Here is a 15,873-nt window from a genome sequence, read left to right on the forward strand (position 1 = left end):
GGAAAACAAAACTACATCTGAACTACTATTAGCTTTTCTTTACCCCAAAGTTCTCTTTGGAGTTATCTTACCTCAAAAAATAAGACCCTTCTAACTTCACAGTAGAATCTTGTACTTTCTTCCATCTTTCAAGACTTAAAAAAGTTGTTTTAAAACTGTAGTTTTCTTTTTCTTTTAGAAAAGCTATAAGAAATTATAGCACAGTATTTCATAATACCTGAATCCATTGCAGTTGGACTAATAGTAGTCAAATGTTTAGTTTCTACAACAACATAGATTCCAAAAAATTTTTCCAAATACTTTAAAACATTCCTAAAACATTCATATGTAGGATATTGGGTGTGTATACATACATACATATAAATATATATATAAAAAATGATGATTTGAAATGGCAGAGTTTTTATTAGCATATTTTGGGTCTAAGCTAGATAGTTCATATAGAGCTTAACTATATAAGCTTAACCGTATTACTGTAAGTAATGAAAAACTTCCCCTATAGGAGCACCAATAAAACTTGATAACAGGCATCATGCATTTCTCTCTCTCTCTCTTCCAGATGAGGCTAAAGTTTTCAGTTTGTGATGCAATTTGCCATGTTACAGCCCTGACCTCAAGAGCTGAGGTTGTGGCGTTACCCATCTCCACCATATGGTATAACGCACACAATGTTTTCATCAGACCTGATTGCTCAGTTCCACTCTCAGATCCACTGTTCAAATACTCCATAAGTTCTTAAAACCTAGTATAAAAACATCTTATATGTCTATTTAACTTGTGTGCTTCTCCTGCCCTACCTTAGATAACAGTGAGTTGCATACATACGCTATACAGATGCAAGAGCAGTCTCTTCTAGAGAGGCTAAGTGGAAATATTCTGTTGCAACATTCCCTGTAAATTAAACGCCATTTCTGCCCCCTTCCCACCATACAGTCCTTGGTATAGGATTTTAATACAAAGCTATCTAACATACAGAGGAAGAGAAGCTAACTTCTTTAAATAAACTTTTTATTATTCTTCCTTTGGATGATGCATCTCTTTCAGATAAAACTGTCAGCAAATGGTCATAATGTCAAGTAAAATTGGCCTGACAGATCAAATTGACTACAGCAACTTTGCAAATGCAGTGCAAAGCTCCTGATGGTATATTATATAATATGTGGCCTATATATATATATCTTATTACAGTTAATGGCAGTTTTCCCTCCAATAAGTGTGGCAGAGATTAGAAATAGAAATTTCCAAAAGTAACATAACACGTTACTACAGTGGTATGACAACATTAATCTTGAATGATGAAATTACAAGCACAGCAGGTCTTCCCAAACAAGAGCCCATAAAAACTTTATATTACCTATTTAGCTATGTGAACTAGCACGCGACTTTGAGTGTGGATTAGTTTTATTAACTTTTTTAATATATTTAGGATGGTGCTTTTAGGCACTAGAACTTTGGCATCTACTTCTCTCAAAGTTTTTTTAAAACCCTAACCCTTAGGCATGTAGCACAGGAGATGGTCTGACAAATGTGACTAAGGTATTTATTACTGCCCACAAAGGCAGCAAGATGGGGCCAGAAGTTCTGCCATTCCATAATGTGTGACTGCCTCCACACGGTTTTATGGGAAGGAAAGGCACATTTGCCTGCCATGGAGACAAAAAAAACAAAGAAAAAGGGAACGCTCATGCAGGATTAATGCTTGCTCCCCCCGCAGGACCTCTGCAGGTCTCACTGAATGACGGTGGGGAGCTGGGAGCTCTCAGACCGCATGCTCCTACTGTCTTCATTACTTTAACCTCTTATCATGCTTCTGTGCTCTCTGATCTACTCTAAATTTCTAGGAAGACTTAATTACAGGTTGTGGCCAGAGCTTAATTTTCTAGAATAAAGCCCCTTGTACCCATAGATATAAGGATGCTGAAAGCAATTGGAAGTAAATTGTAGTAGCAGAACTGAGAATTTTGTCCGGTTTAATGGTAACGTAGTGGCAGCTTGTACAATGACACATCTAAATTCCTCAGACATGAGAGATGAAGAAATTCAATAGCATCTTTCCAAAACACTAAGTTACTGAAGTTGTGACCTCTAACTTATGACGATTCCTATGTTTTTCTTCAAGCTTTCTTTGTCCTTATCAGTGATGGACAATACTCAATCAAATCCACAACAATGGTTCAAAATGTGCCTGGGAGCATATTCTCAACCTAAGAATGTACTGATAAGATTTAATACAGAGAGATGGAAAACAATCTTATTTTATAACCTGATAAAATATGAAACCTTTTACTCCATATATTCCGTGTTTTCTCAGATTATATGGTTAAATGGAATTTATCATCTAGCTAATAAAAATCCTTCCTTTTTCTTTATACATTTGTCTACAATAAATTTATTTGTGACGCTCCATTGGTGCAATATTATTTATTGGTTAGAGTCACAAATTGTACAAGGACATATATTCATAATTATGTATTTCAAAATCACCAGAACTAAAAAGATGGTAAACAAGATGTAAACTATCACATTTGTTAATTGCCAAAAATTGCCAATGACCAATAACAAATTAATCAATTTATGATGCAGCTATGTTTCTTCTGGGATAGGGGAGCACCAGTAAGAAAAGACGAATGGAATCTTCTCTCTATTTTATGCATCTTTTCCTCCACTTTTCCTCTTTCTGTCTGATCTCTCTTAAGAAGTTTCACTATAATTAACATTTCCAAAAAAAGTTTAGATTCATTAAAAATAACATTTGTTAGTCTTTCAAAAGATATAACCTCACTCAGTAAAGATTCAGCATAGTTGGATAAAAGTATTCTACTTTTTCACAACTCATGTGAAGTAAGAAAGTTGGCAAGAGAAAAATTAGGAATGTTTTTCACCTCCAGCTCTCATTCAGTGAAGAACTTAAGAAAACATACTTTTCTGGCTGCGCTTTCAGCAATTCTCGGCATCCTCATCTACACTTTTTTTGGTAATATTCTGCAGAATAAGGATATATCTCATTGAAGTCAGGCAGACAAAAGAATTGCAACCCATTGACTTCTTTGATCAGCAGTGAAGGGAAGACAGAAAAAGAAACTTCCACAAAGATTTTTCTCCCTTTCAGCAGTTACTCCTTTCTATAACCTATACATATGAAATGCAAAAAACCCAACAATAATAAAGAAACAAAAAACTATAGGACACATTCATTAAGAGAATTAAAATTCTTATAAAACTCTATTATCCAGCTGAATGAAAGTTAAAAATAGTGGAAAGTCACTATAATTTTCTTAAAGTTTATGATCAAAACACCAGGTACTTCTACAATGTTTTTGCTGTAAATTTTATCAGTAGGCTAATATGAGAAAATACTGTAATTCTCAGTCATAAAAATGCTTTTTATGAAATCAGCTTAACTCACAAACTCTTACTTCCTCAGATAACATTGAAACATTAAAGTGATGCAACAATCCATATTGCAATCTCATGCTGAGAAAGAAACGTTGAGGAACAGGAAGAACTGGTTGCTAAAAGGGTAGCTCTTAATTCATTTCAAACATTTTACACACTTGACTTGATTCAGCTGTGGTGTATAATCCTATAAATACATGTATTTACTGATTGATTTTTAAAGATGCCCTAGTAGTCTACCAGCTGTGTGCTCTTCCCCCACTCCAGTAACTTTTGAGAAGTCCAATTATTTTGGCAGTTTTTACCAGGAATGAGCTTTAAATAACCTTACCTGTACACTTGTAGTCTGAGGCCACTCCTTTAAGCCCAGCATCAAACACAGATATTTCTACCTTTTGCTTCCGGTGGTGGCAGCTGAGGAGCACAGAAGGCTGCGAGACCACAAGGTAGAGAAAGGGCTGGAGCTCCGTGTCGCCGGTCCCCCTGCGACCGGGCTGCCGTACAATCGTTATCCCGAGGGCTTGCCGGGCGGACGATCTCGTGGAAGCGTGCAGACTTTCCAGTGACAACAGACCTGGCTTTCTCCCAGTAGCCAGGGGAGCGTTACTATTCAGAAGGTCATCTGCCGTGACAGAGGAAATACCTGCCTGACTGGGCTTCTTGGTATCATGGCTGCTCCCTGAACCCACTTCTGGGAGGTTCAAGGAGCTTTTGCTTATTTTCTCACCATCTTTCTGGTCTTGCAGGGATTTTGATTTAGGTAAAGCAGTACATGAGTACGTCATCAGGGAGATCCGACTTGCTGTAACAAAAATGTCAAAGGGGATAAAGTTCAGATTCTTCACAATGGAAGACTGACGGGAAGGCCGGGCGATGCGGTGTTGGCTGGTACCACTGTGTTCCTCTATCTGAACTATTCGGATCTTAACACTGTCACTGCCAATTCCACTGTCCTGTGCTCCACTGTAACGGGAAGAAGTTTCAACCATTCCTCCATCAGACACATCCATTTTTTTCTGCTCTTGCTTGGAAACCTGTGAAGGAAAATATTGTATTAACTTATAATATCCATATCCCAATTATTTCCATTTCAGTGGCAATGAACAATCACTATAAAAACATGATGGCAAAAAAAAGAATTATAAAAAATCTGCCAAGTTAACTTTAACACAGTAATCACTCATGAAAAGACAGCAGGTGTCTGTTCCAATGAAATGATGACTCATAACAGAAGTAATGCCAAAAGGACATGTGAAGGGAAAAAAAGGAATAATGATTTCTAGACTTAAACTTTTCTTTTTTTAAAAAACTCATTCTTTGTACTCCAAAGAATCTACAAGAAAGTTATGTTTTAAAACACAATAAAATCTCTCTTAAATAATGCATTTTAAATAAAAAGCCTAATCAGAACTCTTTTCCAGTTTTGAGCACTGATGCTCAAAAAAGTCCTCTTCAGCACTAAAATATTTTACAATGATTACATGAAATTGAATGCATTATTAATCTACTGCAAAATCACAAAAAGACTAAATGGAAATTGTAAACTGAAATGTATAAATATTATGGTGCAGAAAGAATATTTTTCTTAGGAAATGACAGCTGCATTATAAAAAAACTAAAGTTGAGGTAGAAGTCAGCAATATGTAAAGACTGTCTCTGTGATGGGGTAAAAGCTCTTAGCTCACCAAGGCTGTATTACTTTGGCTGTGACATTCACAGGGTTTTGCATGAGAAATCATTGCATATAGAAATATTTCAGAAGAAAACTGATGTCACATAACAAACAGTAAAAAGAACTTTGCTCCTATAATAGGAAGGGCAACAGTGATATAAAATGAAGGTGCAAGGCTCAGTTCAGGAACAGAACAGAACCAAGTGAGACACAAAGATATCCAAGACAAGCAGGTGCTTCAGGAAGGAAACACTTCTAAATACAGCTCCTTAAACAAGCAGAAAGATCACAAGAAGCCTGTGGACAAGGTGAGGAACATATCTGCTAAAATATTTTTCAAATTGCGCTTGCATAAATACAGTAACAATAACATAGCACCAACTGCCTTGATTTACGTGGAAGTCAGAGTCATATATGCACCCTGCCTAGCTTCCCCAGGGTAACTAGCCCCACCATCTGTGCTACCCAGTAGACCTTTCTGCTCCACTTAGTACATTGTCCTCATCAGGCAGATCAGTGACTCGTCCAGCCTAGTGCATAGTTTCCACCAGCACAAGTAGGATACTCATAGAGCAAGAGAGCATGCGTCCTGGCCACTTTCTGCAATCCATTCCCCTTGCACTTCCCAGGCACTCGTGGCTGTTTCATTTGGGATGTTAGTGGGAACATGCCTGTGTAGTCCTTCTGGCACTCATTTTTGGAGTTCCTGTTCATGAATTTGTCCACTCCCTTCTCTGAACCTGCTGACACTCTCCTGCCTCCACAACCTTCTGGGGCAGCAAGTTCTAGAAATTCAGTGCATATGGAGATATAACTTCTTTGTTTTAAATCAATCTCCTCCTAGTTTCATTGCATTTCCCCTACATCTTGTAGTCCAAGATTTGAACAACTACTCTACATTTGGCTTTATTACTGCTTTTACAACTTTATAAATCCTCATCATATCCCGCCTCAGCTTTCTCCTCTCCAGGCTGGAGAGATGCAGCCTTTTTAGCCTTGCCTCACAAGGCAACTGCTCCTGCACCTCTAATCATTTTACTTTTACTTCTTGGTGCGTTCTTTAACTCAACTACACCCTTTTTGGGTACTCTACACAGTATTCAAGAAGTGGCATCAGTGGGGCTTTATATAGCAGCAAAATGATGCCTGTGTCTTGTTCTCAATTTCCACTCTGATGTGGTCCAACATTTTGTTGTTTTTTTTTGGGCTGCTGCTGCACATTTACTCAATGATTTCATTTCTTCATCTAGGATCTACTTTAATAATTTTTTTAATCTTCTCCACTCTAGTGAATCTTTGAAAAGGCAGATATAAACTAGTGCAAAACATATCTTAACTTCCATCTGAAAAAATAATGGTGAATTAAAAGTACTTGCAAAATCTATCAGAAACTCAACCATAGGAACGAAGGGCAGTGAACGCTTGGATTTCTTTCAGCTTTGATCTTTACACAGCAATATACGTATCGCAGAATTCAATTATTGGGGAGTTTTGTTTTGTTTTGTTTTTTAAACATTGAGGTTCCTTCATGCTGTGCTTTCTAAAACAAAGGGAGAGACCTCCCCTGCTGCTGCTGCTGCTCCTGCTTTTTTTTCTTTTTTTTTAATGAACATACACTACGGAAAAGTATTACAGAGGAAATCCTAAAACAGAGACACTAACTAGTCGAGATTGTCTTTGAAAAGGGTTTTGCCAGCTCTAGTTACAACCTTTTCAGATTCACTCATGTACATATTTTTCAAATAACCAATAAAATTCCTTGTGGCTGATTTCTATGACAGACTCGTATCACTGACTTGTAAATGTGATACCACTTCTAATGCAGCCTCTGTAAAAATAACTTAACTAAAGACTGCTTTAAAGAATTACTACATTGCGAGCCAAGAAATCCTGACTCCTTCCGATATCTTAGCAAATTCAGACTATTTACACCTCAGTCTCTTAGTCTGGAAAACTCTATAGTACTTTGCCCATATCCTGCACTGAAGATGCTTTCAAAACACTGCGGGTGGTTTTACTGCTTATGTATTCATGACAAGCAGGAGGCAGAAAGCAGAGTAGTAAAAAAAAAATTTGCCAAATAATTTGATGGAAATGGAAATGCTGCCTGAAATGAACAGGAGGATAAATGCTGCTAAAACCAGCAGTTTTTAATTGCTCCATAGTCTTCAGTTCAGTCCTATGAAAAATCTTTTTTAGAGAACAGGGTTCTGCAGTGAACAGACTCTTATGTTAGCATGTGGAACTCTCTTGTTCTGCTTTATGCAGCAGGAATTTCTACAGCTCCTGGACACTTAGGGTGTTCCTGATCTGGCCAAAGGAATTGAAAATACAGTGTCATTCACTGTAAGATAATCTTCCAAAGAGAAAAGCACTGCGCATGTTCAACTGAATGAAGGGGGAAAATACAATGGTTTTGGTTTGCAAATGTATCATCTCTTTTCAGACTTAGATAGATCTGAGTTACAGCTCAGTTCTTTTCTTCTGCCTCTTCTTATAATTAAATATTTATTAAATGTTCTGGTTTGTGTAAAGCACCTACAGGGAAGTGGGAAAACAGCTCTGTTTCCAGCCCCATTCAGACTTTAGTTTCTCTGCTAAGACTACTGAAAGGGTGATAATTGGTCCCAACTGTTGAGTTTCCTGTTATGTGGACATATTCAACTAACAGAAACATTACTGAGCCCCCCAAATCAATTCACATAGGTCACTGCACAGCAGTCAGATGGTAACTTCTGCTCAGCACTAAGCAGCATGGAATATGAACCAATGCCCAAAAGGTGAAAGGTACCACATCCAATTACATATCCAATTACATGCCACATCGTTCTACACTGAAATTTTGCTTTACCTACTCTCTTACCATACATATTACAAAGGTTGGAGCAAATGCAAGACAGTTTTTTGTAACGTTACTGGTACACAACAAAGGTGCACAAATACCACTGAAACTTTTTGCCTCAATTTCACCTCAGTAAGCATCAAGGGTTCCAAATATGATTCACAGTTAACTTGAAAATATGCCTAATAATAAACATGGACATCATTTAGGTATTCCTCTAATGGGATAAGGAGATGAGAGGGACAGAATCTTAGTATAATAACTCTAAAAAGATTTTTTGTTTTATTACGGAATAAATGGGCCAATACTTTAAAGATGTCAAGAACAGCAATATCAGCTTGCTGTTAGCAAACGTAATGGTAACATTTATCATTGGGCTGTATTATATCAATTCTCTTACTCTTTACATAACCCATTTAAAATGAACAATAAAAGTTTTCTTTAATTAGCTACTGGTGTGCATTAACATGATCATGATTAAACCATAAAAACCAACTGTACATTACTCTGGTCCCCTATCCCATATGTTTTAAATTATTTTAGTTGAAAATGTACTTTGAATCCCTTTTAAAAGTTCGACCTTCTGCTTTCTGAGAATTAAATGCATATTACTGTAGTGGAGAAGATAATGTTTCAGACCTCCAGGCATATATTAAACACACTGGCAGCACATTAGACAAAATGCTTTACTTATTAGATACTTCCTATTCTAAACAGTGTCATCAAAGGCTAAAAACAAAATCCATATAAAAGCTGCACAATGCTTCCACACAGAACCTGTGCCAAAATCCCTGTACTTTCCAACTAATGAGGAAAGGATGTGTACTCTTAACATATGAATGTAAGATTTTCCAAGCATTCACTTTAGGAAACAGGACTATTGATTCCACATGGCTTATGTTAAATGAAACTGTATTGGTAAAATAACCTTTAAGATATTTGGCATGATAACTGTAATTAAACAGTATTCAAAGGAATAAAACAAAAGGGAATTTGGTTCCACAATGGCTAATTAAAATAAAATGAAAAAACACTGCATGTCATCTATCAAGATAAATTGTTATTGTTTAAGAACTATTTAAATACTGTTAAAATATACTTTTAGATAAAATCTGAAAGGACTGGAAAAATATTTGTGGCTTAAAAATGGATAGTTTGGCGAAGAAAAAAGTATAGGACGCTGAAATTTTATGCTGAGATAATAGCTTTAAAGCTTTGAGCATAACCAGATGGTACTTAAATCAGAGGAATTCTACAGTTTCACTGTCAGAAAGAGTTGCAATATGGAAAGGTTTTCAATAGCTAGAAAAAACATGTCAAGTTGATAGTTTACTTCTTAGATCACTTCAGTACATTTTCTCATCCTTTCACAGTTATATATCCTATCAATACGAGACACCATAGAGAAGGTGTTGAAAGCTACACTAGTAGCTAGGGAACTGTGGCTAATTCTTTCTTTCTATGTGTTGAAATAGGTAACTTTACTAGCTTAACCCCTCAAGTTCAACAGGGCATATGACATATATATCTATCTAGTGAAAGGGCATGGAAATAGCATGTCTTGTAGAACACACACTAAGAATTACTTCATAAAATCAGGATAAATGCATTCAATTGCCTTTCAAAATCGGGCAAGTAGTCCCACCCTATGGTCACTGCAATCTTAACCAGGTAACTCTATTCATTTATTTTCCATTTTTGATAAATGTATTTAGGTGGTAAAACTACTAAATTAATAGTTAGACCAATTAATTAATACATTTTCCAAACCAAAGGACGGTGCTTTACAACAACTGGCAACATTTTTCATTATGTTTTAACTTAATCTCTCAAGAGTTTTCAACAGTAAGCATGTACAAAGTTTTGTTATAAAAATTTCTATCAGTTTCAGCATTATTTTCTTTTACTAGTACTTTTCTGCACTTTACAGACTAGCTCTCTACTTGGTAGAATCATTGTAAGCGGTAGAATCTCTGGAAGTACAACTACTCTAGTCCAAAACATCTACCTCTGCAAAATTTTTCCAGTTGTTCATAATAATTATTGTTATATAATGGCACTACTAAAGTAAAATTTCCAGCCTCCAACATAGCTGTTCCTTAACTCTGATCAAAAACCTTCAGCCAATCATGAGATCATTCCTCACATTACATAAGTTATGGAAAGAGTCACAAGTGTGAAACCACAAAATCAAAGTGCCAATCGCATCTGGTACATCACTGTAATACATGACCTGATTTTAATTCTTTTATTAAAAAGCAGTAGTATTTTCATGGAAATAAAAATTTTGCCTAGCATACAAAGTTAGCTACAGTAAAAGAATAAGTTTTCCAGTTTTCTTCTATTGTCCTTCAACTGGAATTACAAAGAAAACACCTTGTGATTTCCTCCTGGCTTTCTAAGTATTCTAGGTATTCTAATTCCAAGTATTTCATCTCTTGCACTAAAGCACCTCTTAGAGTGTATAATTTATTTGACATCTGTCATTGCTTTCTAAAGATCTAATTTTCTTTTGTTAACCAAAGTTCATTACATTGCTCTATGGAACACTTCAATTAAAACAAAGTTGTCTTCCTGCACATATGCATTATATGACTGATTATAATTCTGACAATTATGGAAACTATTTTGTAAATTCAATACTAATCTCACCTGGAAAATATAAACACACACACAGAAGCATTTTAAACTAGTAAATAATGTCTTCCAGTCTAATTTGTAATGGATTTTTTCTCAATCTTTAAATTGAAACTTTAATCTCGCAATTTGATCCTGACAAAGACTCACATGTACTTGTATCAATCCAACCGTAAAATGAGGAGATGCATATATGAATCGAGAGCATCCTTCAAAAAGGGAACTATTAAATCAAATTAAAACGGAGCTACAAAAATATCACAGATGTTTGAAATAGTTTATTTCATATAAAAGTCAAATGTATTTTTTCATTAGGGAATTTTCTTTTTAATCAGAACTTGCTGTAAAACAAATGATGCTGATTTTATTCAGTATAATCACGTATATGATCTCATAGAAGTACAGAACTACTCCCAACAGGAATTCAATTGTAATTTTCACAATACTGCAGCAATTATGTGAAAGAGTGATGGCAAGGAGTAATACAAATTCAGCTTCTTTGTGCAACATTCTTGCAACTCTTCAATATTAGAGTAAGAGGCTACTTTCTGGTAACCTTAAACAGTGGTCCAAATATTCATAAATCAAAGCTATGTTAAATGTTCCAATTGTAAAATGGCTATATTTAAATACTACATTCTTTCTAACTCGGTAGAATTAGTTTTAGAGTCTTAATACAGACTGTATGTTTGTTATGCTATACTATTAAAGGCCAATGAGGACTTCAGTGTTCAATATTTTAATTTCTTTTTTCAAAAAAAAAAAAAAAAAAAAAAACAAACAACTTTCTATTTAAATAGACCAAGCTAAAAGCTGGCAGAGGTATTTGTCCAGCAGTAATTTTACATTTAAAAATTTACTAAAAGTATTAGCTTTTCTGTGTTTTTTTTTAATTTACTTTCAGAATTTTAGAGCTCATATCTTTGTTTTTATATGAAAAAATCTGGATTAAAATAAATATACATATTTACTTAGACAAAATGAGTGTTCCTTTCTGCACTTTTCTTCTTCTTCTTCTTCTTCCCCCCCCCCCCCTTTTTTTTTCCCTAAGGCCAAGAAATGAGTTTTTTCCATGCAGTTCTGTTTGTGTATTTCAATTGAATACACCCCTAAAAATATATTTGAAATTTCAGCTCACCCTCCCATGATATTCTCTATCATTTCAGAAATGTTACCTCAATTTTAAGAAATCATTATAGAACTGCAGTTTTATTAGTTTTGGGTTGCACTTCCACGCAGAGGTGCATTGACCTAAAAGGCGTTACAGGGTTGATCTGCTCTTATTGAAAACAACTTTGTCATATCTAGCTATCTGCATCGTTCATGAGGCTGAATTAACTCACGTTCACTGGTGTGCCCAGCAAGTAAGTTATTGGGGGGGGGGAAAAAAAAACATAACTCCCAAAGACTTGTAATTTTGAGTAGTTATTGCTGTGGTTTCACAATAAAAAGAATGCTCTGCGGCGTTTGCGAGGTACAACCGATTCCCGAAGCCAGCGCCCAGCGTGGCTACGTGAACAGTTTTGCCATCACAGCTGGCCCTTCACAGCCTGGGGTGGGATCATCTTAAGTAGTGCTTTCACTGACCGGTACTGGGAACCACACATCTACTGGGTGGCACATACTGCAATACTGGCCTTAGCTGCAAAAAAATGCTGGGTCCTACACACTGATGTTTTCTTGATGAGGCATATATTCACGTATCAAAAATTCTCTTATGTGACGAGGATTTTTAAAGTAAGATTTCATTAAACAAACTTAAGATTCAAGAGGTTAAATAATTTAAGAATTTTAAATAAGAAAATATCAGATGCTCCTACGTTATGACAACTGGAGACGAGATGTTTAAAAAATTATTAACTGAATATTTTCCTATTATCTAATAGTAAGTGTTCTACAAAAATAATGAAAAGATGCAGAATCAGATGCCAAACACCATGGTAGTGTTTCAAAGTCAGATTCAATAAAGCCTCATAATGAGAATTTACAGGTTGTTTTCTAGGACATAATTAACGACTGTATAAACAAGGAAACAAGTTATTATTTTAACTCAGTAACTTGTTGAGTTTCATAATGCAGAATCTAATTGCTGCCTCTTAACTGAACAAATATCTGCACAGTTAAATGAACCAGCCCACATATCGGATGTTACAATTTTTCCATAATCCTTAAGTATCTAACATCACAGTACAGTAGAAGATTCTGCCCAACTCAAAATTCCTTATACATTATTTCCAACAACATAACTTCAAAACTATCTACATATCCTAATGGCCTCAAATGTGGCCTGAGTCAGACTAAATACCATATGCACAAAAATCTGATGTAAAGGAGTCTTTGGTGAGAAACATCTTACTGCTGGCATAAAATAGCTCACTGAAACGTGTGCTGGGATATTGAGTGTCTCATGTTTTAAGGATTCCAGAAGTCTGGAAAATTATCTAAGATATCTAGGCTGTAAGAAAAAAAAAGTGTTCAGCTTTTGGCCTATTTCCCACACTAGCTCACTGCAGTACTAAAAAGAGAAGGAAATTAAGCTAATTTGGATTAGCTTAGTGAGCCTCCAAATTGCAGCCTAAATTGTGACCACTGAACTTGATCGAAAATAATAATAATAAAAAAAAGAAAGTACTGTGGCACTTCAGCAGGAACGAAAGGTCAGGAACAGCTCATTTCAGCAGGAGGATATACACGGAGCGGCATCTTCAGGCTTTCTTGATCGATCAAGTCTCTTAACTGCATCAGTAACGTAGGTGGTAGGGGGCATACCTGTTACTCAAATTATGCTGAGCTTTGCATGTCCAAGCAAAACTTTTGACCTTACTGGAAAACCAATAGGTGATTATTAGGAAACACATCCTGCAGCAGTCTATCATTTTCAAAGCTTCTAACGGCGGCACAAAGATTTCATTAAAACAGTCTAACTTTGGGCTGATGATGGCATTAAAGACAGTAAGAGGGCCTAGATACAAAGAAAAATTCTTACTTAATAGAGAACACTCTTGACTTTTACCTGCTATTATATGGCATTATTATGGCATATTATATTCCAGATATATTCCAGATGCAAAAAGATTGCAGATTATTATCGAATATTGCTTATATATTGTTTCTACATAGGTGTTTTTCAGGTTCTGGGCCACGATGTTCCTATTGGTTCACTAAGAAAAGTCTGCTTTTTTCCCTACTTGTTGAATCGCATTAAAATATTGTCTTAAAATAATACCGCAAGTATTATTTTTCAATTATGCAACTGCTGCAGCGGCCACACAGAAAACACACACTGTTCTAAATGGGAATGGACACAGTGTAAAAACAGTATGTCCATCTTAAAATATTTGTGAGATGTTGCCTTAAAGCTAGTGTTCCAAAGAGCCTCTAATTCTTCACCTATACGGGCCATGTAAGATATTCTTTTTCACAAATAATTTTTAAAATGCTGGTTTTCATTTCTAGTGTTGGAAAAATAACCTTTCGAAAGTGAACTCAGGCTGGTTTATCTTCTGGAATCTCCAGACAGCCCAAACAAGAGATGTAACGGATCCATTCAACATGTGGTAAAATGTGACTTTTACAGCTGTCATTTGAAATGTTCATATCCGTTAGTGTCCTATTACAGAATATTTTTGCAAAAGCAATCTTTGAGGAAGTATATCTTAACATTTTCTGTTTGTCTCTAAAACCTTCTTAATATACCAAATCTTCAGGACACACAGATGTATAATGCAGCTATAAACTGTTTGTACTCACATATTTCATCTACAGAAATATGAAAGTTAAGCATAAAATTAATGAATGCCACCAAAAAAAACAAACAGAAGAGACCATTGTGTTGCCTGTATTATTATGCAAATAACTAGTTTTAAATATTTATAGTGATTATCATTATTATGTACAAAGCTATACTATATAAAAATACACAGAATAAACATTTATGGGTTTTTAAAAATTAGTTTTTAAATTTTAAATATCTGCTGGAAAACTCCCAGCCTGTCAGACTGTAGCACATACGAACCTGGGAAACATGCTACTGACTTCAAGTTCAGCTTGCTGAGAATGTCAGGAAGCTTTGCTCAAACATCCAGGATACACAACTTAGCCAAGCTAACCTTCTGACTTTTATTACTTTAGTAGCTGGGCCAAACTGAACCTTGGCATAAATCCATTTGCTATGACAAGCTTCATCACAGACAAATCCGGACAAAAGACCCAGAGAGGCACCCAATGCAGACTAGCGTATTGAGAAATTGCTTTATACAAAAATCAAGGATCCAATAAACATAATGGGTAAAAAAACCAGATGTTCAATGTGTAATATACATTTATCTGGGAAAAATGGCTTTTTGCCAGATAGAATGAATTTTATGAAACAGTGGGAGATTTTCAAAAGTACGCAGAACAGCTAACTGCCCATCTCCTACTAAAGGATAATGAGAGTTGGGAAATAACTTATTCTCTCTGTGTTTTCAAAGCCCAAAAAGGTACAAAAGTGACTGATCTGTGTCAATAAAATTTTGGAGATCAGATCACACATTCTAGTTGGAAAGCGAAAAGAAATACAAATGACTGTAAGAACATGGGCAAACTAATGCAAACATATATACCTAATTAATAATATCTAATAATAATACCTAATAATAGATTGTCTCTATAATTATGTAAATAAAAGATGCCTGACTTCCTAAAATATTGCTTTAACTCACTGTTCTTCAGACAAATGAGTTTCATGAAATATGCAGGGGAGATGCTTACTCATTAAAACTAACAGTTTTTTAGTTTTATAAATTCTCTATTATGCTCACCTTCTGAATAATAAGAAATAGTTTTCACAGCTCATTTCTGAGAATACTGTACTAAGTGATTACTACTCCTATGCTTTGATGAAGATAACTAAAATTAGTGGAAATATTTGTTTGCTGAGGAGGAGTCAAGAACAAGGCTTTCAGTCTTGATTCACGCAACGAGTCACAGGTAATTTAGGGAGAAGGTACAGCGTCAGTGAAATGGAATGAGTTGGATATAACGGCTACGAACATGTACTGAGAAAAAAGTTGCTAATATGAAAAGGTTATTGAGCAAAAACATTAACTAGCATATCAGAAATACCAGAGTTACATCCTAAGTATAAACAACTGAAAAAATAATAGTTTTACAAAGCTTTCTCTCTAAGTAGGTATTGATGGTCAATTATCTGCTAAAATGAGTTCAGGTAATTTGAAATGGCCACAAACCTGAATTTGATTCAGGAGATGTTATTAGTATCACATGCATGACTCATATCAGTGTCTATCACAATTATAATCTATGATTTCACCACTGGCTATAG

The 15,873-nt window shown here is 35.4% G+C and overlaps 1 protein-coding gene across 9 annotated transcripts in view; it reads right to left on the reverse strand.

Annotated features, from left to right (window-relative positions):
• Positions 1 to 15,873, reverse strand: part of VPS13B (vacuolar protein sorting 13 homolog B) — a 460,401-nt gene that overhangs the window by 115,382 nt on the left and 329,146 nt on the right. For all 9 annotated transcript variants that reach the window (XM_062570474.1, XM_062570471.1, XM_062570467.1 and 6 more), the window contains one exon: positions 3,728 to 4,430. In XM_062570474.1, the coding sequence (XP_062426458.1) occupies positions 3,728 to 4,430 (703 nt within the window). The remainder of the gene's footprint in view (positions 1 to 3,727; positions 4,431 to 15,873) is intronic.

The sequence above is a fragment of the Rhea pennata genome, chromosome 2 (genome assembly GCF_028389875.1).
Source record: "Rhea pennata isolate bPtePen1 chromosome 2, bPtePen1.pri, whole genome shotgun sequence".
NCBI classification, from domain to species: domain Eukaryota; kingdom Metazoa; phylum Chordata; class Aves; order Rheiformes; family Rheidae; genus Rhea; species Rhea pennata.